General features: G+C 35.0%; 1 protein-coding gene across 4 annotated transcripts in view; it reads right to left on the reverse strand.

The window, feature by feature from the left end:
* The window catches only part of PPFIA2 (PTPRF interacting protein alpha 2), a 293,356-nt gene that overhangs the window by 191,123 nt on the left and 83,069 nt on the right, over positions 1-19,164 (reverse strand). The window contains exon 1 of one of the 4 annotated variants that reach the window (XM_066183315.1): positions 4,875-5,056. The exons of the other annotated variants lie outside the window; for them this stretch is intronic. Coding sequence (XP_066039412.1) covers positions 4,875-4,955 — 81 coding nt within the window. The 5' untranslated portion in view covers positions 4,956-5,056. Of the gene's footprint in view, positions 1-4,874; positions 5,057-19,164 lie in introns of those variants that run through there. 4 annotated transcript variants of the gene reach the window in all.

Here is a 19,164-nt window from a genome sequence, read left to right on the forward strand (position 1 = left end):
TATACACAATTTTTTGGCTCTTTTCTGCATGTTATATGTGGCATATTTTCTACATGTGCAATTAAGTCCGCATAGAATAGGAACAGAGTCACCCAATTTTACAAAAATTTTGTTGTGCTGCGAGTGGTGAGCTACAAGGTGACTAATAACCCATCTCCATCACCTGGAATTAATTTTTTACATAGCACTGCGTTATTTCTGCAAAGAAACTTAAAAGCTGTTTTCTTTGATACTAGATTATATTGCACTGAAATATGTGGAGCAACATAGTTGAAAAGTTATGGCCTACTAAACAAGCGTAGCATGGCATACCTACTAACTGTATGCTAGTAAGTACAATTACAAATTCTAACAAGATACTTTCTCTTATAGAAGTGGCTCTTTGTTACATTTGCTGATTTCATATAAGATACAAGAAAGAAAATAGAATAGCTAAAATGGTAAAAATCAGAAGTTCTGCGGAGGGCTACAGATAATTTAAATTACTAATACAGATCTTAATAGAACACCTAATGAATACATCTAGAATTTCTTACAGAATTTGGGGTGGGGGTGGGGGGGTGGGGTGGTTTCCACAGAGCTCAAAGCACATTGTATAGACAAAAATTAACATTTTCACTTGCATTCTGTTAATTCACTGTCTCTTAGTAACTTTTAGTTGCTAAGAAGTAGCAGCCAGCAGAAATCAGTATCATGGTGATAGATATGTTTTATGTATAGCAATGTTTCCCAGTTTCCCAGTAACCCACTTTCACACCTTTGATCAGCAATGCACTTTTACAGTACTTCATAGTATATTTACAATTTTATGTCACATGACTATTTTAGGATCTCTCTGCAGGTTTTGTAAGAAGGTAATTTTATTTCTTTATGGACCTCCTGCTCCTCAGATAACTTTTAAAAATTGCTTCAGTCTCCTCAATTTTCAGAAAAGACCAGCCCTCATTTCACCACTTTTTAGCAAAAAGGAGCGCATTTATAAAACAGAAATCTCATCTAACTATAAAATAGGCTAGTATTGCTTCCAAGTCTTTAAAAGTTTGTGGTCAACATTTACAGAAACTGTTACTATATCGTGCTGATTTCAAAGCGAAAGATTCAGCTGGAACCACAACATCATGTACTGCAGCAATTTGAGGATTTTTTTTATCCTTCTACTGCACATGCCTACTTCCTAAGTTGGAACCTATTGGCAACTCCTTTTACTTTCCATTTAGGCCTATGGTTAGCTCTGGGCTCTAGATATGTGCTTAGCTTAACAACTGAAATTTTTAAGAGCTAGAAATACTCTTCACAGATACTGAAAGACAAAAATAATCCTTTTCAATTTGAATTCTGTTGAAATAAACATCAAGTATAATGCGAAGATACTTTGAATATTCAGTTGTGCATGTTAGTATTCACATGTGTTACTGTCTACAACCAACTTAAGAAAACAAACAAAAAAATACTATTGGATATGACAAAGACCAACATAAAGTTAAATTGCTTTTGAATGACCAAAGCAGTATTAAAAAGCTTCCAGAAGTCAAATCTGAAATTTTGAAATTAAGTTCCTTTGCTCTCTGCTTTCATAAAAAAAGGAGCAACCCTCAAGGCCCAATAAAAACAGACTGAATAAAAATACTTTTTCAGTGAATTAATGTTTCCAATTCCACAACCAATAATCAAGTTAAAACTATCTCCTTTCTAATCCAAACTTTTCCACCTGTATCATCATTATATGCAAATAACCATTAAATATAGAAAAATACATGACTAAGCAGAGAGCAAGACAATGTTACTACTTTAATTTTGCTGTTTACAATGTTCATGAAAGATGCTCACTGTGGGACTCTTGGGAAACTATTTTATCCACCTCAAGTAGCAGAAATATAATCTTTTTATCAAGCTTGAATGCAAAAATAAACACACAGAAATTGAGATGAAATATAGAGATATCGAAATACAAAGCACTAAATTTTGGTATTGCTCTGGTTATAATAAAATTAAATCTTGTTCATAATGGCATTACAATTCGTTCCTTTCAGAAAATACATAACTTTTTATATAAACTCCTCTCATATATATTTTTTTTCTATTTTAATTGCTTTAATAAAGTATAGTCTAAGGATCAAAGCTTAAGCTTCTTTGAATTACAGCAGGTGATTCAGGAAATAGACTGAAACAAATCAAGTTTTTAACATTTGCAGAGTTTCAGAACAAATTTCCTGAGCAGAACCATGGTACTAGGAATATCATAGCTTCTGGATAGTCACAGATATGGATGCAATAAGAGACAGACATTGGAACATCAAGAATCTTCAGATAGTCTGTCAAACACTAACTCTGATTATCCCCAGCCCAAGTGCTTGGCTAGAAACATCCCTGTACAGCCAGTGTGATTCCTTGGCCCCTAGAATCCAACTTGGTCTAATTTCCTGAGAACACCAGGGAAATGCTGATGATAAAGTTACAACTTGTACACCTGCTTTTTGCTTCTTTCAGTACAATTACCATTGCTGAAAGAATTAATATGTTGTGTTATTATTGCACAATGCACAATTAACTGTTTAATCATTACATCAACGTATAATGAAATCAGTAGCTTAATCTCCCATTGCTCTCCATCAGTCTGTGTTCAGGCCTTCATCTCACAATTTTTGTATTCTTTTTTGAACATGCTGGACATTGCTTTCACTAAGATTATTTTCACACATTTAGGTTAAGTACCAGTGTAAAAATTTCAAATTAGGAACCATTAGCCTATCCCAAAACTTTGAAAGCTATTTAAACAAAAGAGATTCTCAGTTTCAAAGAGATTTAATGTAACATATAGAAACAATAAAATTGGTAGGAGAGCAAAAGGACTCTAAAACAGATCAAAATAAGTAACAAGAACCATATGAAGTCCTTCTCAGCAATTACTACATTTGTAAGCAAAGACTGAAGTAACTCAAAAGGGAAAGAGAAGGTAGCACAAACATGGTGGTCAAAAGCTAGGAGACAAGGAACAATGAAGCCAAGGGCAAGAACTGGAAAGTTGCTTCACATCACTTTATATTGCACATATATAAATAAATGAATGGGGAAAAGATTGAGAAAGGACATCACAAGACAATACAGGCTCTCTTTGGTTGATTTTATTTTATTTTATTTTTCAGGGATTCCTTTAGCACTGACAACACAAAGCTGTTCTAGAACACAAATGCATGCTGTCCAGAATTAACAGCTTTACATTCCAACGTCACTTATTTCTACATTTTTCATTAAAGTTTTCAGGATTCAACAGGAAATTTAGTTCTACTTTCCTTTTATTTAGTGACCCCTTAGCTTAAAAATCTGCAGAAGAAATAATTTTGAGAAGAGAATTTTTTGTATGTGGGATAATGTCCACAGTAATCACAGGGATCACTAGTAGCAATAACACATATTGTCAAAACTATCTATACCTTAGAAATTATTTTCGTAAAGTATCACAAAATAAGATATTCAGTTTGGTATCACAACCAAGCATCCTAATTTCTGTGACTTTTTCAACTCAACATACTCAGAAAGAATACCTGACGTCAGGAAATGTGTTTAAGAGCATAGCTACAGGAGGCTGTACAGAATATTTAGATGTCAGTGTGTGAAAAAAGTAGTCATGCTGTAGAGGAACAGGCCTGGGGCACTCATGTCTCTGAATCACTGCCAGGATCAGCAGATCGTCACTGTTAGGAGGATGCCATTCTTTCTGCACAGCCCTCAACTATCATTTGACACCACTGTAAGAAGGGCAAGACAGTACAATTAAAAACAATGGATTTAAAAGGAGACAAGAATGAAATGCAATTATTGGACCTAAAGAATGCTGTATCTGGATTTTGTAACAGAAGTTTGCCACTCATTTTGTCAACTTTTATGATCATCTTTGCTTCAGATTGCTTGTTCTGGTCATATATACAGGGTTTATTACATATTAAAGAATCCCTCTACAATAGCACAAGTAATGAAAAGGGTAAACTGCTAGGCAATCAGGAGCAGGAAGGATATTTAAATCCTAACTGTATCAGAGGGTGAGCTGAAAAAGCTGCTGCCACTTTAAGTTAGTGGAATGTTTGATTTGCCTTGCAGGGCCAAAATGCTCTAAGGACCATCTGGGGCAGGGGTGTGTGTGAGGGATTTTTTATTCTTGTTTAATCTTAATGTAGGATTACATAGCTTTTCAGAGCCAAGGTACTGAAGATTACTTACAATGAAATGCTACTGGAAGATGGTTGTAATTAGATTGGTTTGTAATAAAGATACAGAGCATATAATGCATTTGTACTTCTAGCTAAGCACACAAGCTTATTTACCTGGATGAGGCAAAACTTGGCTTAGAATTTAGAACCTTAATAATCCTACCAATAGATTCTGCTGTTCCATCAATTGCACACATAATACTATTCACAGGAACCAAATTAAGCATCAGCTAGCATGAAATTACAATCAGGATTAGTATTAAAAAATCCAGACAGGTACAACATACAAAGTTTTTAAAATAAATTTTGTATACCACAAGTTTGGAATTTCTTGTAATTTCAACAGAAATCTTATCTGAACTAAACAGTTCAGAAGGACAGTGTGAGTACAAGTAAGGAACTGTAAATCTAATTAATTGCAAGATAATACTATTATTGGAAAACACAAACAAGAGCAAAATCATAATGAGTGTAATTTTTTGTTAGTATAGGAGTAATTACATGCTGATTTTTTTAAGGCAGTAAACTTACTGTGATATTGGTTTGTTACATTTTTTCTCCTACCTATACAAAACTAATGAATACATAAGCTTCTTAACATATTAGCTACTCTTACTTAAAGTTTGCCTATCATTTAAAATCCTTTCAGTTTTATTAAAATTCACTTACCTGAAAAGTATAAAACCGGGTCCCATTAGGAGGATGCACTTTGGGAGAGGCAGAGACAGTGTTCATATCCGAGAATATCATTTCTGGTCACACACAATACAATCCACAGAGAGCTACAGATGCAGAGCAGAGTGCTAAGCTCGGAGACAAATCCTTTTATACATTTAGGGAGGCAATTGGACAAAATTCCGCCTGCCCCATCCGTTCAGATGTACAGTGACAGCGCTTTGAATTCCTCACTCCTGCATCTGCGAGCTAAACTGTAAGGTCATTGCTCCCTGACCTCCAGCTCAGCTAGCCCGTTGTAATATGCACGATGAATAAAAATTAGAAATGCCAAAGAAAAGAGAGCCAGAACCCACAGTTACATGGAGCTTGTGCAGAATCTGGCAACGCTTTGGACCTGCCCATCTGTTCTCAGTGATAATCACCTCCCTCCACCACAGCCTTGCAAAGTGATTATGCTAAGCATCCCAGTTAACCAATAAAACACAGTTTCATTTCAAGCAAGCATGCACAGTGAAAAACAGAGGACCTCTTCTGACTAACCTGAAGCATGCCTCATGTTCAGTTTATAGCTGTATTTGATAACAATGATAATTTTATCATTTCAGTTGCTGACAGCTATGTTAACACATGCAACTTGCTTTAAATAACACAAAGGTGGCTTTTTTGTCATTTTGACTGTCTTGTCTAGAAAAAAAAAGGAAACTGTGTATTGCTTTCCAAATTAGTGTTTTTTATATTTCCTAATTTTTGGTGCTACTACTGTGGACAAATAAGTATTTGTGAGACTCTTTAAAGAGCAATAGTCACTCTAAGTATAATACACATTAAAAGCTTGTCTTCATTTTTTTCTAACTATTTTTTTTTCATCTTCAGTTTGAACCTCTCTTGAAGAAAGGTTTACCTAACATTGCTAAGTATAAGGCTGGAATTCATTCTGAGCCTTACTGTGCTTAGTAAAACTGTAGACCTACAGCTTAATTCATTAGGTATACACAAGATGTTTTAAAGAAGTTATTTTTAAAGCTGATAATGCTTGTGAACACCTGCACTGAACATTCAAAAATCGTTCATAACATCTTTTCTTCAAACACAGATCATCTCAACTACGTGAAGATGATAAAAAAGTAATATTCAAAGAACTTGACACCTTTCAGCAACAAAAAATAAGTGTTCAATTTACAAAAATTGAAAAGTAGGGTTACAGAAAGGGTAAAATTGTAAAGTGGTTGCAAAACTAACTTTGCATGTTCTGTCAAGCACTTTGTATTTTATTCACAAGGTTTAAAAGAGACAAAAAAACCACTTAAGAAATGGTACTTTCAAAAGGAACTTGTCAAAATTCTAAAAGCCTGGTGAGTTGCCAGGCTGTATATATTTCTTATTCTCTTTTATCTTAATGCTTTTAGCAATAGGAGATAATGCAGCTTCTAAAGTAAAATGACTGTGAAAGGAGTTAGAAAAGATGCAGAGATGTCTCTCTGTTTAAATGTGTATGTCAGAGTGGCACATACTGCAATAATATTTTGTAAGCCAAAGAGAAAAAAAATCTTATCAGATCCTATTCAAATCTAACAATTTCTTGTAATTGCCACGATATGGCTTCTATAGCATTTACAGAATCAAAGGAAAACTACTGTCTGGAAAATTTTCTTAAGCATTAGATTTCAGATTACAGTGTATTCTCCCCTCTTTGATTTCTCTTTCAGAAGATGTAGATGCTTGTATTAGCAAAGAGGCCCCTCAACTGGACAAATGGAAGACATCAGTTTGTTTATAACCTGAATAGAGAATCTTTTATTCTGAGCTGATACTTCCTTCTTTATAATATGCCTACCAAACACGTGCTATTTCTCCAGAGTGCAATGAATCAAGTTTCTTTTATTGACCTTTTTAATGGTTTGCCCTGGAAGAAGAAAGAAGTTTAAATCAGAGTTTAATGCATAATTTGAAGAAATCATGTGCAAAATCCCACATACATTCTTCCAATAAACAAGTACTTTCACTACTTTACGCTACTCAGTAACTGTACCTATAGCTTGAAAGTCTCTTTCATAACTTTTAATCCTTGTTTCTACCAGGGATATAGAAAACTCAGTTCATTTTCTCATACTAGCATGTGTTATATATTAAGGTAGTTAATTCACAGTTAAACCTAACTTCTCTAGTCACAGTTACAATAATGCCTTCCATGATCCTAACACTACTGCTCTATTTAGACTTGCTAGTTCCCTGTTTGTTCCTCTAGGACTGGATATCCTCTTTTAGCTATAGCCTTCCACTGGGAGCTCTTACTGGGATCACGGTTCACTGTGTCTTGGCTGCCTGTTACTTGAAAAATGCTTTTCATATTATTGTTTCTGGTCTTTTTTCTGTTGTTCTGGCTTTCCTGCCTAGGTGAAGAAATTTGCAGTTAAAATACCTACCACCAATGCCTCCACAAAAAAAAAAAAGAAACCAACAAAAAACAAAAACAAAAAAACCAACCAACCAAACAAAAAAAAAACAAACCAAAAAAACCACAAACAATATTTGCCCCCGTGCCTGCATTTCAGTTCCAATAAACATATCTCCCTATCCAATCAGTATAAATATGGAGAGAAGGCTCAGGTTGTAACTGTTGTTCTAACTCTCCACTGACTTCCACCTTGTGACGCAAGGTAATGACTATGAATTTTCTTCTGTCTCACTGCAATACAGGCAACATCACATTCTTGTAGGATGCTCATGGAATCAGAGAGTCATTTTGGCGTAACACTGAAAACAGATTGAAAACATTTGTTTACAGCAGGTTTTTTTCTGAAAAATATGAAACTAGCCTTCTGTCAGGGCGCAGTTAGAGCACAGGTAAATTCAGTAAAGCATGAACTGATGCATGACAGAATGAGTGTTCACAATTACAGAAAGACTCATATTTCAGAAGAGCCAGCAAACCCAAAGCTGGGATTCAGTAATCTTGGAACAAGGAGCTGGAACCAGGTCTCCCATGTCCAATTACAGGCAACAATGATATCAAGCAACATGAACTGAAAGACAGCAGAAAATGGAACTGAAGGAAACTGAAGAGACCCAACAGGACAGAAACACACCTAAAGACAATGACTACTGCTCAGTAGTAGAAGTACTTACAATGGGTGCAATCCTCATTCAAACATTTGCTCCCATGAATCTTGCAACTAATGATTAACTAATTCCATAAACTGAGACTTGTAGTGGAGGAAAAAAAACCTCTCATAGATGAAAAGAAAAAGTTCTACATGTTTAAAAGTAAGAGATATGGCAATGCTTCTGAGATGGTTTTAGTTCCAGTTACTTTTGAATGTATGAGTTATCAAGCACTGAATCTGTATCATATGAATTATGTTGAACTTTTCATTTTGATTAGATACTACTCCCCAAAATTTTCAGTGTGATTATGCATTTAATTTTTTAAGTGGGGTTTTTTATGCATAGCCTATGATTTTTGATAGTAGGTACAAAACCCAAGATATGTTATATATATCAAATATATATATAGACATAGATATATATATATAGATATATAGATAGGTAAAAAATCAGTAAGTCACACATCAAAAAGGAAGGCATATATATGTGCATATCAGATGATTATGTAAAGTACTTTGAAAATTCAGGGACACTAATACAAACCCTTCTATTTCTGACCACAGAGAGAAGATGCATTTTTTTAAATTGACAAACACACTTAGCTTTTTAACATGCTAGTGCTTGTGATATATAGTTTCTCTTCAGAATATGTAGTGCAATATAAAGCAGATGTTTTGAGTTAAGATCTAAATCACCAGCTCTTATTGAATTAGGTAATTATCCAGAAACAAGGACTTTATATCACATAATTTTCTCATTTCTGTCTCTATCAGGGAAAACCATGTTAAAGAAACATGCTTTCCTCCAGGAGCAGTGTGAGTGTGTGATTTTCAGAACATTTGAGAACTTTCATACTAAACCACTAGACCTTATCTAGACCTCTCTACTTCACAGACTCAGAGAAACCCTACTAATCTTCCAATATTGACAATACTGTACTTGAATTGATGCTTCTTTGTCATCTTCCATTGTAGGCATCAAAATAGAGGGAGTATCATATGATATGTTACTCATCAGGCTAAAAATATCCAGGTTTTGCTTTAAACTGAAAAATGTTAATGTTTGAAGAGTTCTGTCTTCCAATTATTAATGGCTGGAAATTATGTTAAGCTTTTACCACAGTTCAGAAAAAAGATATTCAATTGCATTTCAAATTTTAATGTCTACCTTCATGAAGTCACACAAGAAATCTAATTGTTTTTTATATCCAAATTTATTTACAGCTCTTTTCAGCTTATTTAATGAAGTTCAACAACAAAAATATTTCTTTTTTCCCCCCATCAACAAAGCAACACAAAACCAAAATCTGATGAATATACTTTAAAGAATGTATAAAACTCAGGCAAATAAAGTTTCAAAAACTAACCAATTCCAGCTGGTATAGCTCCCAGAAAGCAAAGTGGAGAATTAAAGACAATGAAACATAGAACAAGTAGGTTCTTGCTCCCTTTCAGGCTTCTAGTACTAATAAAAAATCCTTATAGAATTTAAAACTGGTAGAAATAGATCAGCTTATCTTATTGATAAGTAAAGCCTGTTTTTCATCTTATCTCTGTAATTAAGAGCAAATTATCAACATTTCCATCACTAGTCTTTGTTGCTTTTGACTACTGTACCAAGAACTTGTACCAGGAAGTGTCTCACAAGAACAAGGGCTGGAACCAAGGCAGTATGAACTTATGAGCTATATTTTAACTCTGAACATAAGGATTTGTGTAACCCTTGATGACAAGTACACTGCAGAACAAAGTATTTTCTGTTAGAAGTAAAATCTATATGTCAGAAATACTAGAAGATAAAATGTGTACCAATAGATTTATTCCTTATGATGGCTTCCCTTTCAAGCATGAGAACAATGACAAAACTTTCACAGGAAGTGCGAATATGAATACAATTAATGTTTAAAGCAATCTTGCTTCGTTTCATATACTGAAATATTTCACCAAGTATGGCATTTACTTCGAAAAAAACAGAGTCGAGATCAACTAATCTACTTCAAACTCTTATAATCATTTTTCCTTTAAATGGCAAACTTGAGAATTCATTTACCTAACAGTAAATCTCTCTATGATATGAAAGGTCAATAAAGTTAAAATTGTTCATTCAATATCAAAGCGAGTTTATGAATACAGTTGCTCATTCAGAATATATTTTGTATAACCTATCAAGTATGCAGTCCATAATCAACAAATATGGAAGGCAACTATAATGATACTAAGTCCAAAATACACCATTTGATTGCTTGTGCAGGAGGAAAATTTCCCTTTCTTTTGTATTCTGGACAAGCAATTTTTGACCACAACTAGAACTCCTGTGCGGCACTGCCCAAAATATTCTGATCATCACAGGTGTCAGAAGTAATTCTCCCACTCTGAAGACTTAACTATTAAATACTTCTATATCCGACTCCCTTTCCACACGGTTCAACAAAGCCAGGATGGAATATCCAAAGCACCATTCCATTTTTCTTGAAACAATTCAGGTTCCCAGCACTGGATCTGTGCTTCGTCTATATGAGTCAACCATCAGTAAATGAAGATTGTACACAGAGGCTTATTAGGTAATTGAAATGAACCTGATATAAACACTGGTTTTATCTTTTTAAAGTTATGTGTTGAAGACAGTTACTGACTGAGTGAATCCAAAAAGGAAATGGAATGAAAACTTAATGCTTGTTTATAGAGGAGTAAACCGGACTTTAAGCACAATGTGAGAGTTAAACGAGAAGAGAATGGCAGAGCCACAAGAAAGTGTAGTAAACCAAAATGCAAAAAATTGAGATATTTATCTCTGAAAGATAATTCATACCTGATTTGAAAACATATTTACTTTTTCTTCTCCCCAACTCTTGGGTTTCAGGTGCGAAAAGCACAGATACTAAATTATATTTGCCATACATAATGGTGCACTGCCTTTCACTTTTTATGCCAGAACCACACTTCTGTTTTCTGACATGACTACAGATTTCATGAAAAAGTCTAGATGGGCCTTAGAATCAAAGATAATTTTTTACGTAGAATCAAAGAAGTGACTGCCTTTATGAACATTTTTAACAGTTTGATCAAATCTAACATTAAATCTCGTTGAATCAAGACCAAAACCTCCAAAGTGATGTGATCCCAGATAGTAGAAAAGAAATAATGGAAACAGTCAGCTTGTTATTTCACTATGTGTAATATCACTTAGGTGTCAATTTTGTTATTTATGCTTTAAGTTGATTATATTGCAACATGAAACACAGTGGTATCAAGGCACTTGGCAAAATGCGAGTCCTTTCTTATCAGCAAAGGTAGAATCTAAATCATGTACATTACTGCAAAGGACCACAGTACATTAAGGATGAGTGGAATTATGAAAGAACGTAAGATGATAATCATTGCCTATGTATCATCATCAGCAGAGTGGCTTTTTCTTTTTAAGTGAACATCTTACATTATGTGTCTCATCCCAAGGATAAAAATAGGATGAAAGCCTATGAGGGAAAAAGAGAAGAAGATACAAGTTTGAGATAATGTGTTCAGGTACCACAACTTACTGTGAATGGATATCCTCTCTAATCTTCCTATCCTCCCTTCGAAAAACACTTTTTCTTCCTAACAATATTCTTTTATTCACTTTCATTCTGACAATTTATTTTATACTGCAATTGTTCTGCAATCTTTACACAGATGTATCATTTTCTGGAAGTATAAAAACTGTTCAGAAAGTAAACTACTAATAAAAATGAGGAACAGAATTTTATCTAGAAGACAAAGGCTGTCAGGAAAGCTTGTGCCAAAGCAATTGTCTTTGTTATTTATTTCTATTTCTGCTCAATCTGAAAAGTATCTTTTGTCATAATGAGTGATGCAAGTTGTTAAACTGGTCCTTTGAGCAAGAACTTACAGAAATGAGTCAAAAGCTAAAATTCATGACTGATTAGTCCCATACTTTGCATGGGAACTGGAAATACTTTCTAAGGATTGTGGGCATGAGCAGGCCTTTGCAAAAGGTCTGTTTGTTCACTTTCCCAATTAAAATTTCATAGTTTTTCTACCCTGTCAGTGAATGTATTTCTGAATGAAATTAACACCAACTTGTAAAGTAGAGAATAACCAGAATAAACCCATAATTTAACATAATCATCCCTTCTTTCACATTGTGAAAAAAATTAAATACTACTGATGATTTATTAAAATTCCCTTAAGTGAATTTACCCTGGTAGCTTTTCTGTCCTGAATGTAATAAGAGAAACAATCCTGAATAGGATCACAACCCTGGGAACTGGAATCTGCTGAAGGACTGTTAATATTGACAGTTGTATTTCCAAAAGCAGTAACTAATTGAATTGTGTAATTAATGACATCTTTCACCTAATTTTCAGGGATGTCCAGTCTCTGAACAGCCTCTCTTAAGTCACATCAGCCCTGCTGATGCCATTTTGAGCACGTAGGTCTCACTGTTGTACGCTTAAGAGGCAAAGCACTTGGAGTGACTGAGTAAATTCGAACATGTCAGACCTGTTGCACCAACTTTATTCACAAAATGTAGTCTCCTAAAGACAATGTAAAATTCCCTTTTATAGCTAGATAAAACCAATAAAACCTTTTAATTGCCTTTTTTTTTCTTTAAGTACATGCCACAAATCATTAATAACATAGTAGCTTGAAAAGACCTTAAGACTTTGCTATGGTGCACATCTCTTCACTGTCATACATACAGCCTTATAAGTGGTCATGATAGAAAGCAGAGTCTCTTCTAAAAATGTATCCTATCTGTGCTTGTCCTTAACCTCTTGATGCCCTTTTCCCTTCTGAAAGTGCAGTGGCAGTGTTTGTCTGCGGACAATGTCTAAAATCATCTTTCCAGCAGAGAAAAGATATGGGATTATAAAACAAAATGGTCAATACCATCCTGAGGGCAAATGGTTGTTCCAGATCTCGTCTCAGCACATTTTCATTTCCCATTACAAACTATTATAAAAATATAGAATGATCCAGCAACTGCATAGTTATATTAAGTAGAAGCAAACGTTGCACTTTTCTGCGAAAAAAAATCATGATATACAAATTCAGCTGAAAGATACTTTCCCAGTGCTAGAAAATGTGAATCCCATTGAACTATTTTTTTTTTAAGTTCATTTGCAATTCAGACTTGGGAAATCATAGAATATGCTATGCTAATTAGTGCTGGATTAATGCTGATTTTCAGTTCAGTTATTTTCCTGGAAATTCTAAAAGGAAGTCAATAGACAACAGTATAAAACCACCATTTTTCCAATCTTCAGGCTGAATGGTTTCAAAACTTGCTAAATCCCCAAAAAAGGACTTTCTAAGTCTTAATCTTCACAATAGTCACCTCTTCACTTTATTAAACATGCTTTGGTAAAAAGAAGTAGGATAGGATATTAAGTAAGATAGTATTTCTAGGACATAGGAAAAGTAAAAGTATTATCTATCTCCTTTCTGCATTCAGTCAGCATGACTTCAATACTTATCATGCAAGTGACTAAGCAGCATTATTCATGATTATTCTTGCCATGCATCTAAAAAGTGCCATAAACTTGTAAGCAGTAGAATGTACATATTCTTAACATTCTTATGGCTTAATCTGTATCTCAAGGTACAAGACTGAGATAAAGATGGATTGATAATGAACAAATATGTGTGCCAATATTAAATTAAGATAGAACTTATTATTAAGGATCATTACTTATTATTACTTATTCTTAAGGATTATTATTAAGGATCACAGTCTAAAAACATACACTTGGACAGGAAAAATAGCTACTTGTCAAAAGCATAAAAATGTTGTGAAACCTAAATTAAACACTGTGATACTGACAGAGTACTGCTCTCATTTAAAAAAACCTTGTCCCCTCTGTATGGGAGCAGATGACTATTGCCTGGTGTTCTGCACTCACAGCTCATTTTAAAAATGCTGAAAGCTTAGTGGTAAGACTATAAAGTTTCTAGATCAAAAGAAGAAAATTATTCATGGACAGAGAATCTCAGGTGGAATGAGAGCAGATGGAAAACTGGGAATTATATGGCTGCTGTTGAGCAAGGACACATTGAAATCTCCTTGCGAAGGGAAGGTAGCTTTTGCATTTCTTTCTTTCGCAGAAGCAATGGCAGAAATGAACCTTGGCATCTTCTGGTGGGCTTTATTTGCAGTGGAAGTGTCTGTGTCTCCTGTGTGTTACCACAGGCTCCCTTTACACTCAATAAAGACAGGCGCTTTCAAGGGGCACTGTTTCTGACCTATTTTAGATGTCTATTTTAGTTTGAGATGAATCACACTACAGAGGTGGGAGGCAGAAAAGACAGAAATGCCTACGCTCTAGATATCTGAAGTTAGGTGCACTGAATCCTACCCTGGGAGCCTGAACTGAATGTTAAACAAGTTATCAAAACATGACAAGAAGATATTATAATCAATGACAAAACCCCCACCACTGATTAAGTACACCTGAGGGAAAATTACTATCAGAAATATTTATATAACTATGTGAAACAAAACCAAAATCGCACAAACCCTGAGAATGGCTTTTCCTACTTTCCTGAAGCAAATTATGTGAAAAGCAACATCTGCAGCAACAAATTCACAGTCACATCCAGATTAAGTCTGCTGCTATAATCACAAAGATTAATATCCCAGACTAAGATACAAAAGACTATTGAACATGGCAAAATTAACTGCAAAATTATTTATGTTTTATTAAAGGATATAATGTGACACAAACAAGTTAAATCACGTTTACAAGGTTAAATTTTAAAGCAACCTCAGGCCAGCCAGTTCCTAATTCTTAGTACTACAACTGTGCTTATTTCACCTTCACTGCAGCATGAACACATTTCTTGTGAACATTAAGCAGATATTATAGACTTTTTACAATTCAAAGTTCAGAATTTTTTTAGAACTTCACAGAAGTTCACATACTACATTTCATGCAATTTCATGCAGCATCTTTAAATTTTGATTAGTATCAAGTAGTGGTAATGTTAATTGGTATGTTCTTAGAGTGGCACAGAAAATCTTAAAAAAACAGCAGAGCACTATATATTGAACTTAAAATGTCAGCAAAATATATGTACTTGTGGTAAATGGAATAGTAAAACCATAATATTTGTCATGTGTAGAGTGCATTAAGAATTTTCTTCTAAAGAAAAAAAAAGCTACCAAAAAAGAGCCAACTAAGGTTTAACCTGCATTGTCCATATAAAGGTTTAGTCCTTTCCTGAGTCTGATGTAGGACATAATCTCACCAATACCTTATGGGAAAGACGGCCATAGGAAAAATTATACATTATCTTTCCTCTTCACCCACTGACCTCTCTTCTCTAAAGAAATAAATGGATGTATTTTTAGAGTAGCTCCTCTACAGAAGTTACATTTTACATAAATACATCCTGGTTTCTTTCATTTTAAACTAAACAGTGCTAATCCTGACAGCCTCTCTTCATTTAAAAATTCCTTCTTAGCCCAGATCATTTTCAGTATCTCTGTCTACATCTCCAGATAGTATCTTACCATGATGGAATATATCTTGTTCCTTCTCTGCACAGCCAGATGGAAATCAGAAGGAAACATTTTATCTTACTCCTACTCCTGCCCATTTATCAAGACTCCAAACCTCCTAGCTGGTGCATGGAAAGTGGCACTGCAAATGCAGTTAAGTGTGGTTTCCTAAGACTGAACAACATTGCACCGCAGAATAAATAGGTGGCATAGAAACCAAATTTAACCAGCACAAATACAGTTCTAACTCAATGTTTTCAGACACTGACCAAGAAAGATATTTTACTAAGTGGCAGAAAGGTTTTCAATATGTGCACAGTTTGTTTAAGTGAAGAGATTAAGATGACCATGGACGTGGTTTGACAGACAAGCAAAATATAACAGTTGGGAAAATAAATCGCAGATGAGTCAACAATTAAAATAAAACTTGTGATTTTATTTTTAAAAAATTTCTTATGACTCATTCACAATTATCTCCCCATACGCTTCCATTATACACACTCTGCCTCAAAATATCTGAACAGATGAACTTGGTTTATGTGCAAATTAGCCAAGTTATTTTATTGCTTCATATGTCTTTGAACTCTTCACATAATAAAATAACCAGTAAACTCTTAATTTGCTTTACAAGAACCTTTGAAAATTCTTCCTAATTTCTAGAATTTTATTTTTGCAATTAATGGATCTGAAAGGTAATGTAGTAAAAGGTTACTGGAGTACAAAATGTTCACTTTGCAACACTGAGTGCTCTACTTAAATTTAAAATGACACATTTGATCTAGTTCCATGGTTAAAAAACATCCCTGTTCATGAGGGCTAAAAATTAGCTTTTATATTACCAGCAGCTTAAAACACACACAAATCTTTCCTCGATACTCTTTCAAATAACTCCTTTTTCAGTTCAGTTGTTTATTGCTTCAGTTTAGACAAAGATCATCCTCCCAAGCAATCCCATCCCAAACATTACTGTGTTTCATTGTTACTGCCCATTCCTAGAGTTGCAATTAATGGAGCAAGAAAGAGGCAGGCATAGTGTGTCAAAGCTAAAACAGAAGAGACATGAGTTGGCATGGAGGCTGTGACATCATTAGAGGGAAATGGAAAGCTATATTTATAGGAGTAAACTAAATGTGCTTGGGAAAGTTCCCAATTGTTGTGGCCAACTGGCACAGTAGAGTACACAAATATGTTAGTCAACACTGAAGTGTCCAAAGAGCCTGCATGCAAACTGCTTATTGGGAATGGTCCCTGCAACTGTCCTGTTCCCACACCATAATTAGTAATTGCCTGGAAAAAGTATAAATTATTGTGAATGGAAAGTGTGCCAGAGTCAGGGCCAACAGATTACTGCTACAGATGATTGTGTTTGACCATCCAGGAACATTTCCCAGTACTATTTGATTTACTTGCATATAAACATGCTAAGCCTTTCCAGAAGATTTAAAGTTATGGAACACAGCAAAAAAATGTTATGCACATCCAGTCTTCCTGTTGAAAATCATTTGGTGTTCAGGGAAATTAGAGATAGGATATGAATGATCAATACCAACCAACTATTTCTAAACCTTCAGTCAAGATAAATCAGACTGGATGCTGCATCATAGTTGCACTTTAGGCTGAAGAACGCAACATTGCAATTGGGAAGAGAATGCAGATTGGTACCATGGATAATGGTTACTTTTCATTTCACTCAGTTATCCCTAGCTGTTGATGTTGAAGGCCACAGCCTTTTTTCCTGTTGCTGGTTGACTGGGAGAAGAGGTCGACCCCCACCTGGCTACAGCCTCCTTTCAGGGAGCTGGAGAGAGGGATAAGGTCACTCCTGAGCCAGGCTAAACCACCTCAGCCCTCTCAGCCACTTATAAGTCTTGTGCTCCAGACTCTTCACCAGCTCTGTTGTCATTCTCTCAACACACCCAGCACCTCCAGGTCATTCTTCAGTGAGAAGCCCAAAGCTGAACACATAATTTATGGTGCAGCCTCTCCAGTGTTTGGTACAGGGGGATGCACTTCCCTGGATGCACTCCCGTGCCACATTCCAATATCTTAACAGTTGTAATCAGTGGCACAGCAGAGTTCAAAAGACAATCACCTTCACGAAGTGTTCCTGATGTGATCACCAAAATACAGATCATATTCAATCTTGTGGACAGAAGTACTGCATAAAAGTGTAGATGTCTCTACTTGAAAAACCTGAGGTTTTATAAACTTGATTTGTTTTTTTTTTCATTCTGCTTGTTTCACAAATTATTTCACCCTTCAGCTATATGCAGATACAAGCAGCTGACTCTGGAGAAGCAAATTTTAATTAAAACCTGTTTCTCCCCCTTTTTGTTTCAGTTAATGATTGCCAGGAGGTGTTGCTAACCACAGGCCCTTTTCAATACATTCCGAACATACACATATCCTATCACCTTCCACAGAATAGATGTGTGCTCAGCATCTGTGCTAAGTGGCAGGACATGGACATTTCTCTGGCAGCTGAGCTGTGCTAAGTGAAAAGTCTCCACTGATAAGTCTTTATTTTTTAATTAGTTCTTCATTAAAAGAAATTACTTCCAGTAGTGAATAAAATTGCCCTAAAAATCTAGAAGCACAGAATGGAAATTACTCTGTCAGTTATGAGAGTAAATAACTTTTGACAGAATGTTCATAATTTAAAAATTTTCAGTATTTCCTAGATCAAGTCTTAAAGCTGTAATATTTATGCTTTCATGATAATTTACTTCATGATTGGTTGGGGATTTATTACCTAAGCTTGGGCTAGGATCATGTGGCTAAATTCAGAGCACTGAATGCTTTTTCTCATTCATTCCTCTAAGAAAAGAGTGATTAATTATAATGCTTATTAAATGCTGCCATCAAAACTACACCAGACTTTTTCTATCAGAACAGTTAACATAAATGTTTCTGTTCTATGGATTTGGTAGGCTAAACAATGAATGTGTTTTGGTTTAGGCATTGATAAACATGGGTTTTATCTTGTTTACTGGCTTGTTTCTCTTTATATTGGCTTCTTCAGAAATTTGGTAAGATAGTTTTACAGAAACTATTTAGAAAATGTTGCTTTCATTAAAGTCTAGTTGGGTCAGATCTTTAAATGTTTTGTTGGGAAGATGGCAGAACACAGGAGTTGTGTCTAAGCTATTCAGACATGTTTCTATCCACTGAAAAGTCCAAAATGGTACAGCTCTGTGCAGCCTGCCCTTTTTGCTCTATTAACTGTGAGGCATCAGCCCTGGAAACATACACAGAGAGAAGAAAATACTTTTACTCCTTTCCTCCAGCTGATACAGAACACACCACTGATCTACACCCTGAAACAAAGACACACTTAAGAACACTGCAACTTTGAAATGCATCCCCTAATAACTTACAATAAGCAACTAGGCTATTTCAAACAAATGTTATACTATATGAGTAGGTTTCAAAACTGTTACCAAGAAAAGGCTGTCTGACAGTGTTTCTGCTGACACAGAATATTTACTGCAGAGATATTGCAAAGATGATGTAAGGGAAAAAATGGCTTAGATTGGAAGATGAACATTCTCCCTGAAACTTGGCTTCATAAATACAAGGATGAGGTAAAAACAGTGGACTATTTATATGACTGCCATCAAAAAAAGACTTAATCTACCATCCAAGTGAGCGCTTAACCCTCTTTAATTGGGTTTTC

Source organism: Chamaea fasciata, unplaced genomic scaffold, assembly GCF_029207755.1.
Source record: "Chamaea fasciata isolate MVZ Bird 193981 ecotype frontalis unplaced genomic scaffold, bChaFas1.0.hap1 SCAF_5, whole genome shotgun sequence".
Taxonomy (NCBI): Eukaryota; Metazoa; Chordata; class Aves; order Passeriformes; family Sylviidae; genus Chamaea; species Chamaea fasciata.